This window comes from Hypomesus nipponensis, chromosome 19 (genome assembly GCF_054491055.1).
Source record: "Hypomesus nipponensis isolate SF chromosome 19, ASM5449105v1, whole genome shotgun sequence".
Classification (NCBI taxonomy): domain Eukaryota; kingdom Metazoa; phylum Chordata; class Actinopteri; order Osmeriformes; family Osmeridae; genus Hypomesus; species Hypomesus nipponensis.
The window spans coordinates 10,572,180-10,581,540 of record NC_140379.1 but is presented as its reverse complement, the minus strand read 5'-3'; the positions used below and the strand labels follow the sequence as shown (position 1 = coordinate 10,581,540).

At 39.0% G+C, this 9,361-nt stretch overlaps 2 protein-coding genes across 2 annotated transcripts in view; both read right to left on the bottom strand.

The window, feature by feature from the left end:
- Nucleotides 1-369: 369 nt before the first annotated feature.
- LOC146246968 (uncharacterized) lies at nt 370-3,524 on the bottom strand. Its single transcript, XM_084682376.1, has 10 exons — nt 3,303-3,524; nt 3,114-3,180; nt 2,902-3,031; nt 2,647-2,798; nt 2,398-2,543; nt 2,179-2,317; nt 2,004-2,097; nt 1,797-1,875; nt 1,614-1,693; nt 370-1,535 (listed from the first exon to the last, which is right to left on the bottom strand). Exons 2-10 carry the CDS (start codon nt 3,145-3,147, stop codon nt 788-790), a joined length of 1,602 nt encoding a protein of 533 aa, XP_084538502.1. The 5' UTR covers nt 3,148-3,180; nt 3,303-3,524; the 3' UTR covers nt 370-787.
- A 3,690-nt stretch (nt 3,525-7,214) lies between these two features.
- LOC146246967 (integrin alpha-11-like) overlaps nt 7,215-9,361 on the bottom strand; it is a 35,016-nt gene continuing 32,869 nt past the window's right edge. Inside the window, exons 29-30 of the mRNA XM_084682787.1 lie at nt 8,727-8,840; nt 7,215-8,581 (exon numbers count right to left, since the gene is read on the bottom strand). Coding sequence (XP_084538913.1) covers nt 8,507-8,581; nt 8,727-8,840 — 189 coding nt within the window. The 3' untranslated portion in view covers nt 7,215-8,506. The remainder of the gene's footprint in view (nt 8,582-8,726; nt 8,841-9,361) is intronic.

The following is a 9,361-nucleotide window of genomic DNA, read 5'->3' as shown; positions in this document are numbered from 1 at the left end:
CCCTTACTGCTTTGACATGCAATGTAAAAGGACAATGGATTACATTTCAAAACGTAACTTTTTAGAAGGTTACAGCTGTGCTTGCATGGCATGAATTTGTGCAAGCAGTTTGCATGACATGCAATGTTTGGTACAAACTGGCTAAACCTTAATGTGCAAATATCTATTGATCTACTGCTGTCTTTAGAAGATGGCTTATCTGTGTCACAATGGGTGTGGACTGTATTTTCATAGATGTGCAATGTTCCAGAACCATAATGAGGAAGTACATTCCTTCCTTGTCACGAACACTTTCAAACTGTCAGTTACTCGTTTGTCTTAGTAATACTAGTGGTTATATTACGATAGTTAAACTTGTGGAAATCTAAATAAAATTGAATAAGAATTTAGGTTTATTACAAGGTTGTAGTTAAGCATGTATGACATTCTCATATCTGCCATTCAAATAGCAGTCCGTTTCTAAACATTTTCCTAGATAATTTGCATGGGTCATAAAAGTTACTGTAGATGACGCTGACTATTCTTTGAGTTAAAAGGCCTGTGATGCGTCTCTTGTGCCATATTTCCAACAACAGCACTGATGCATATTTCATAACATGTTACCTAATAAATGGTTTGTCTAACCAATTAATTATTAATTACTAATGATAACATCTGTGGAAGCATAATTTGCATGCATATGATAATTTAGCCATGATTATCGTATTCATATTCAAAAGAATATTTGCCAAAAGTAAAGATACTAAAACCAAGACTAAATACATACATTTCTCCACCTGATAAGATGTTACACACAGTGATAATCATCGATTAGCTCCACTTTGTTAGGAAAAGTACTCATGGAAAAGAACAGTTCTTCCTGGGAGTTGCACATTAGCTTCAGAGGCATTGTCTCTGAGCTTTGAAGGTGTTTACTCTCTGGACATTGTCTGTCTTGCTCAGCACAATGACTTGCAGTCCACTGACATGAGTTGTGCTGTTGTAGGCTTTGTAATGCTTGGTAATCATCGCCACTTGGGGAAAGGCTGCATGTAGGGGTAGGTGTGTTGTGTTCCTTAGTTTTGCAAGTCAGACTTATGTCTTCTGCTGGTGAGGAACTTACAAAACTATTAGTACAAGGGTGGTAAGATGAGTCTTCTTCAATAGGAGACAATGTGGGATCTTGATTTGTACCAAGAAATATTTGGGGAAAGGTGACCTTAATTTCATTGGAATTATAACTACCATCACAAGGAAGTGCATGCCCCATTGTTAACAAGGTTGAGCTTTCCATCACTGACTGTAAATGGTTGATTGGTTTTGAGTTGGAAACATTCATGTAGCTTTGTGACTTAGAAGGGTCAACAGAATTGACGGAAAGATTGGGAAAGAGACTGAAGAGTTCCGCTTGAATTTTTGCAATTTGTTTTTGCGCATTGCATGGTGTCGGATCATTCATTGGCGGCGGACATGTGAGAGCATAACTCTGGGAAGAAAAGTCATGGACTGCTTCACTTTCATACTCGTCCCTCTGACCACTCCCATCTTGAATAGCCCTGCATTGTAAAGAAACATGTATGTAAGCTTAACTGATCACAGACACTTTTGTTTTGCTATGGGAATGGGTAACTTACAATTGTTTTACTTCTGTCCCATTCATCTTAAGAGAATCAATTGAGATGGGACACAATGTGGTCTTTGAAGGAGAATATATCTATAAAGAAAAACATTAAATAAGTAAGGCCATCTGATATCATATATTGTATTGGAAGACGGCTAACCAGAGACATTGAATTTGTACAACTATTCAAGCTTACCCAAGGCTCTTTAGAATCCATTTTCAAAAGGGCTGGATTAGGATATTTAGGAACTGTATCCCAGCACTTATTTTTGAGTCTGCAAGGAAAATTAAATATCAGCATGCAGAGCTAACAATCTGTTGAGGATGCGAGCACTGAAAGATAAATCGTTAAGAGCTTCATACTGACTGTACATACATAATTATGATTAAGGATGTCACTTACCTGATAAAACACCAAAACAGGAAACATGTTAGACTGATGGCAACAATGGACAGAGCAACGATGACAATCTTGAATACATGAGACAAACCCACAGCTGGAAAAGTAACGGAAAGTCCAGTTAGTTTAACAAAATAGTTTATCTACTACCTAAATAGTGGTATCACCTTAAACTTACGGGTCGTAAAGTGCCACTCTTCACTGCTATCACTGAAATGTTCGCTGAAATATGTCCTGATTTTTAGAACATACTTTGTATTTGGCTCCAAGTTCCTCCCTAGTATCTCAAACAAAGTAGATGTGGTATTTTCGGACACCTAAAAAAGGACATTACATTTGTATTAGATTAGACTACACACCATCATAAATGTAATGAAACATAATCATTCAACCTTACCCCATCTATATCTCCCATTTTTTTGTATGTCAGTTCAGTCGTCAGTTGATCGGCAAAATATTTGTCATAGTTTGTTTTCCATGTTACCCCGAAATCTCCATTTGGTGATTGTTTCACCTCAGTAATTGTAGGACGTTTGGGTTTAACTGCAGGAACAAAACAGATTGATTTATAATGTAGCCAATAATATTCACATATGAAGGAAAAGTAGTATGCACATGGAACATAATTGTCACAGAGAAGACTCACTGCTGTCATGGACGCGGATTGTGAAACTCTGATTCCTTATAGTTGCTGTAAATTCTTCAGTGAATGATAAATATCGCATAGAAATAGAGCAACTGCATATGACATCGCTTGATCTCATAATTTCCTTGAAAATGCAACGAGGCCTATAGGAGCTGTGAATAGTACACAAGAAGAACATCAATGAAATTACAGACTATCAAGATAGGCTATTAGCCTACTGTACAACATGATGAGTGTATAACAAAACAGGCCTACTCGTTCAGACCAGATGGTTTCAATTCCAGGTTATATTCACTACAGTTGGACATCACAGAAGAAAAATGGCAATCCATGGTTTTATCATAGTCATTGTAACATTGAAGATCCATGGCTCTGACAAGTGTTGCTACAAATAATACATTATGTTATTTTATGTTCACTTTCATATGCTTATTTAATTTTTAAACTTGTTTCGCAATTCAACTTACCACAAGTCATGGTTACAAGGATTTGCAAATACATTCTTACGAGATTTCAAACGCAGCAAAGTTGAAACTGAAAGAGACAAATTGTTCATTTTTGCTAACTCTTTGCTAAAATTGTTAGAATGTTAATGACACATAGGGTAGTAGCCTATAATTGTCCTACATTGTCGAAAGAAGTATGTATGCGCTCACCTTCAACGTCAGTTTGAAGAGGAAGTAATTGTTTTAATCCCTAACACTTAACTGTGTTTAATCAGAGTAAGTAGTTTAATAAAGTCTGATTAAAGCTTTGAATGCTGGATTCGAGTCCACTGATCGAACCTATTCAGTTACACAACTATCAAATATCTGACGACAATATTAAATTGGTGCGTCATCACCGTAACTTTCTGTTACTGGAATTCGCGTTCCTGGCAGCAGGATTAGGACACACCAGAGCCTGTTTAAGGAGAGCCTTGCCACTCCCTATTAAACCCCATTGTACCGAATTTGGCTGCAGTTCCACCAAAGTTCCAATGGGGGTGATCGCGAGCGAGTGCATGTTGAATGGGAGTCTATGGAGCTAAACGGCTAAATTTGTCTCTCGCCTGATTGTCGTTGAGAAATCTCCGATTTGATTGTAGTTTTTGCATGTTCAACATGGATTATAGGTCGAAAGTTGAATGAACGAGTACTTATGTCCTTTTTATTTCTTACAGGGTGAGTCGTTGTTGCCCATAACACGCTAGCATTGTGCTAATGAATGCTGATTGGTTAGTGAAGGACTGATACCCTATGACTGATACGACCAGAGCTCCCGCTTGATGGCATCCGAAGCGGAATCAGAATGTCAGAGCATTAGCAACATTAGGAAACATAGACATATATATGTCTACGTTAGCAACAACATTAGCAAGCCAAAATTCTTTCTAGCATGTGTATTGACAGGGAGAGCCTAACCTGTCAGCTGTGTTGTCGATGCCCTGAGAGAGAAAAGAAAGTGACCAGAGCTTGCCGTAAAGCAGTAGCTCTGGTCGTACTTTGTAGAACAGAAAGGCGACTTTAATACAATCTAACAGCCAGCAGTGTGTATTATTTTTGCCTCCCCTTTCTAATTCAGAATTCAAATTACTAGACAAAAAATGATATCTTGAGAAAAGTGGATTTTGAGGGGTACCGCTCCATAGACCTCCATTCATTCTGCACTCGCTCGTTAGCGCCCTCACATGGAACTCAGAACCCGGAAGTTTCCCGAGAGTGGCAGTTCTCTCCATATTAGACATTCTCTGGACACACCTTTCGTGGGAAATGCATCCCATTTCCTTAGGAAACATAAAGTTTGTTCTGGATTGTTATCTTTTTAGCTAATTTAGGTAGACTATGCTTTGTGTTTTTGATGAATTTGTGAACAATTTAGGAATGTTAACACTGTCTTCCTGTATGTTTTAAAATTGTGTATGGCTACTGTTAGCTATAGCCTAGCTAAGGCAGGCACGCATTTCAACCAGTTCACGCTGACGTTTGTACTTCTCAGCTGTTAAGTACTAGCTGTAAGTATAGTTAGGGTGACCAGACGTCCTCTTTTGTCCTCTTTTCGAGACCTAAAAAATGCGTCCGGCAGGGATTCCAAAAATTGTCCTTGATTTTGCCTCGTCGGATATTTGTGTTTCTCTGGGTCTATCACAAACTATTACGCACTTACAAGTCTTGGAAAGGGTATCTTACTTTCCACCTTCTTGCGCGAGCTCTGACTGTAGAGAGAACTGTAATTTTGATCAGATAGTGCGGCATGCAATACACGACCAATACAGAGGAAGTGTCCTCTTTTTCACAAACTCAAATCTGGTCACCCTAACTATAGTTGCTTGTAAGCAACATATTTACCGGCTGCATCACAGGCACTGCACGGTTTCTGTAACTTGATTATTCGATCGGGCCTGCTCCTCGATAACACCTACCATATATTCCTTGATACTAGATATTCCTACCACTTACCATATAGCGAGCCGCAAACGTGCCTAGCCTGCTCCAGGAACAAATATTCTTACGAATGTAGCCTCCTCTGTCGGTTGTTGGTGTCTTATTTACGATAATGCAATATAGAAAATACAATACTTTTTGTAGGCAGGACTGCATAGCATTGCACTATGATTCCATAATTCTGTGTGTCACTGACATCTTACTAACCTCCTTCAATACGGGCACTGATAGTTTCTACACATTTCTGCTACAGTAGGCTATGAAGTGCTGTAACACATCTTCACAACAAATTACAATACAAACAGTAAAAGTGAAAATGTGACTCATGTTTAATCTCTTACATTCTTCCGCTTTCAATAATGTTTTAATTTGTTCTGTTAACATTATATGCCATACCTACAGACAAATTTCAGCATTGGGCATCATTGTCATCTAAACCCTGGCCATAGCTTACATCAGAAACTTCTTACAGAATACTGACATCATGGCTAAGCATTTTGACTCTTGTTTGTGAACAGTGAAACAAGGGCTTGCCATTCTAATGGCACTGACGTTTATTTATATAAATATTTACTTCTGAGAGATTAACTTTATGGTGGATTATTGCAATTTGTCTGTTTCGATAAATGCACTTACTGTTCTGCAAATGTTAAGGATGATTCAGGGAAAGGACCAAAGCGTCTGAGAGACTCATTTTAAAGGTCACATGACATGAAAACGTCATTTTAGGAGGTTATTTAACATTAAAATGAGTTCCCCTAGCCTGCCTTTGGTCCGTCAGTGTCTAGAATTTTCGATAGGTGTAAACCAAGCCCTGGGTGTTCTTCTCCGCCTTTGAGAAAATGAAGACTCAATTGCTATGTTTGAAAATCTCCTAGTGACGTAGATAGGAGCAAGGTTACCTCCCCTCTCTCTGCTTTGCCCCGCCCAGATCATCTGGCCGGCCCATGAGAAACTGAGCTACCACCGTGCAAGGGCGAGTGCGATATCGGTTTTTCTTGGAGAGACATCATGGCTGGAGAGCAAACAAACTAAACATAACAGTTGCTCAGTGCTTGGATGTACAAATGCAACCACAAATCCTTTTTTAGTTCCTTCATCTGAGCCTCTGCACAACCAGTATCTCAATTTTATTTTCGCTGGAAATGCGCCGACACAACTTCCCAAAGTTTAGTATGTCTGCGCCAAACATTTAAGCCACTACTGTTTAATCAACTTGAGCCAATACAAAGCTGGCCTTGCTGAAATTACATTCTGGATCATTACTAAATCTCCTTGGTCAAGCTACAAACCTTGGACAAGTAAGTTGACTAACGCTATATAATTTGGTTGCTTTACTGTATATGGTTACCTAGCTTGCTACCCTTAGAATGTGGCTGTAACATTAGCTCTGCAGCCAACAGCTGAGTTACTGTTGCTATAATGTAAAGATAGATGGCATCAAGTGTGTGTGTGAATACAAACACTGTGATGCCAGTGTTGTACACTTCTTTGTTATTTGGAGAACTGGTATGCTGTTGGTCTTAGGCGCGCGCGATATCCGCCTCTACCCTCATTGAAATGTCTATGAGTGTGCACCTCTGCAAACCAGGATGATCAGATGAGAATGGCTAAATTCGAGGCATCTTACAGCAAAGGGGGCTACCGCCATTGCGATACATCCGTTGTAAACATTAGCGCATGTTGCCGCCCCTCTCCTCCTCATTGGGATTTAAAGCTACAGACACAGAAACAGCGCGTTTTGAGGAAAGCTCATTGAGGGACTGGTCGTAGTGGCTGTAATTATGCACCAAGGCTGAATTTCGGGAAAGATACTTCAGATACAGTAATAGGCCACTAAGGCCTATATAAAAGCATCCAAAAACAGCATATCATGTGACCTTTAAATCCTACTCGCCCTATTCTTGTAATCTGTTTACAAATCTACACAAACTGGTAGATTCTCAAGATGATGGGACATGAAGAGGTTCCTGCCTGTGCAAGGTGCATATCTGGCTGTGTAATGATTTAGTAATTGTTTAATACACACATCCTCTGTGATATTCTTGGGATCATGAGGAGTTAATGAGACGTTCATGCTATGAATAGTTTCCCTACATTTGAGACATACACATTATGGGCATGCTGTACTGTATTTCACTTTTCAAATGTACTTTTATATGTATTCATTCACGTAGAAATACTATTGTTAACCAGTATATAATGTACACATTTAACATGTTTTATTCCAGATGCGTTACAACTTTTTACACCTCAAAGCCGTGTATGACACTGACATTCACGGAGAAAAAAATATTTGAGAAAACAAAAGCGCTATTAACATTAATAATCCAAACTTCATGAGATAATGTACATGGTCTACTTCAACAGCACATGCAATAATTGCTTGTTTGTTGCTGGCAATGCTTAAATCTAAGCATATCCTTTAAAAAAGGCTATTTGTTGTGGTGCAAAGCATGTCTGCAGACAGGAGTCATCTGTCCTTTAAGGGTTTTTAACCCTGAACTGAGCTCAAGCCTTTTAAAGTTAGTGATGCCACAATGTTGTTAGACTTGAGTTACTTGACTATTCACAAACAGAATTCAAGTTTGTATTTCTTCAATGTTAAAGTGCATCATATTTTTTTATTGTTCAGTTTACTTTCCAAGAATGAAGATGCTGCACGGAAAAAAAACAAAAAAAGGTCAGGGATTTCCAAAATCTCCATATTTCTTCAATGTAGATCATCTCCAGAAAAATATGTAAATATTGAAAATTATTAGTGGTGGATATTTTTATCGTAGCTCTAACACTGCTTCTTCCTTCATTCTTTCTCACACTTATTTTCAGACTAGACAGTACAGTTGCCCAACATGTCAGCCATCAGCTGACACACCACCTTGAGGTTTCTTATGTCTTTCAAAATAAGACGTATAAAAGTTAATTACATCTAAAGCTAGTGAAACAGCTCAAATCATTTTGTCTGATGGAAAGCCAAACCCTGTATTCTTTTAATTATCTAGGAATGAGTAGTCAAGCCACATCTGGCTCCATCTTTCATCTATAATGTCAACATTTTAGCTTTCCTGTAAGTTATCGAAGGACAGCAGACGGTAATAGAGCATTAGGAAGTGAATGGCAGGACAGGTGAGGGCCCAGTTGGACAGGTGAGGGCCCAGCAGGACAGGTGAGGGCCCAGTAGGACAGGTGAGGGTCCGGTAGTCTTAACAGTACATGGCTGTAGGTGTGACAGTGATGACTCATTCGGTCATGGGTCATTCCAGGGAGTGTATAAAAGACGGGCCATCCATTCCAGTGTACTGAACAGATTTGGCCTGGCAGTCTTGTGGACTGCCTGTTGTCTGGACTGCACCACGGTTGCTTGAGGAGTCGAGAGGGACAGTCCCTGAGTGTTGGATCCCCTGTATAGGTGTATGAATCCTGACCCTAATCCAGCATTATCGTTCCTCAGCCACCTTCCTGTTGGCCTGCTCTTCCTTATCCTTCCTCTTTTGCCTCCGGAAAAAGCCAAGCTTGGCAGGAATAAAAAAAGCAAATGATTCTCAAATATCATTGGTGTCATCCGGTTGGTAAAATTATTTTACAATTTCCAATAAGGCAATGGCACTAAGAAAATGACATGACATTACCTTTCATTTAAGAGTGAGATTGGCTTACCTTCCATAGACCTAGACTTAACAGGGCTAGAAGCAAGAGTCCTCCCAATGAACTCCCTATTACAATCCAAGTTGGGATTCTGTAGTCTTCCTCTTTTCTAATCTCAAGGATTATCTGTAAGAATAACATACAAACAAGAAATGTTACCTTCATTTGAACCTGAAAAGTTACCCTTATAACAGTGGATGTCAAGTTACATGGATCTTAATAGGCTATTTCAGATGCCAGGGGAAAAAAAATGAATATTGCAGTTAAAATCTTTAGAGACCTGAGATCAATTTGAACATATATGAGACATATCTACATCTGTACCATCACAGGATTTCTGATCAATTAAATGATGTGCCTTAATGCGCTGTATGTTGTATGTGTGATATTATCAAATAGATCAAAGAATAGAAAAAATTGAATGTAAGGCTTGCTCATGTCTGGAGGTTTTTGTTGTCAACAGTCAGTTTAAGCATTTTGGTAAACAGTAGGCCTTGGGTTGGGTACCGAAATTCGGTTCCACTATGGAACCAGTTCCTACAACCGGTAGGAATCGGACCAATTTAGAACGCAAATATTTTCCCTCTGTCGCTCCGAAACGGACTTAAAATATCACACTTTCTCTGTAGTCTACATTTAGCTAGCTA

Bases quoted from the DNA above. Each gene is read 5' to 3' on its own strand.
- LOC146246968 (XM_084682376.1), bottom strand. From the start codon at position 3,147: ATGTATTTGCAAATCCTTGTAACCATGACTTGTG. The intron at 2,799-2,901 runs GTAGGCCTGTTT...TACTATTCACAG, and splicing joins AAACCATCTGGTCTGAACGA to CTCCTATAGGCCTCGTTGCA. The intron at 1,536-1,613 runs GTAAGTTACCCA...TTTACAATGCAG, and splicing joins GGGACAGAAGTAAAACAATT to GGCTATTCAAGATGGGAGTG.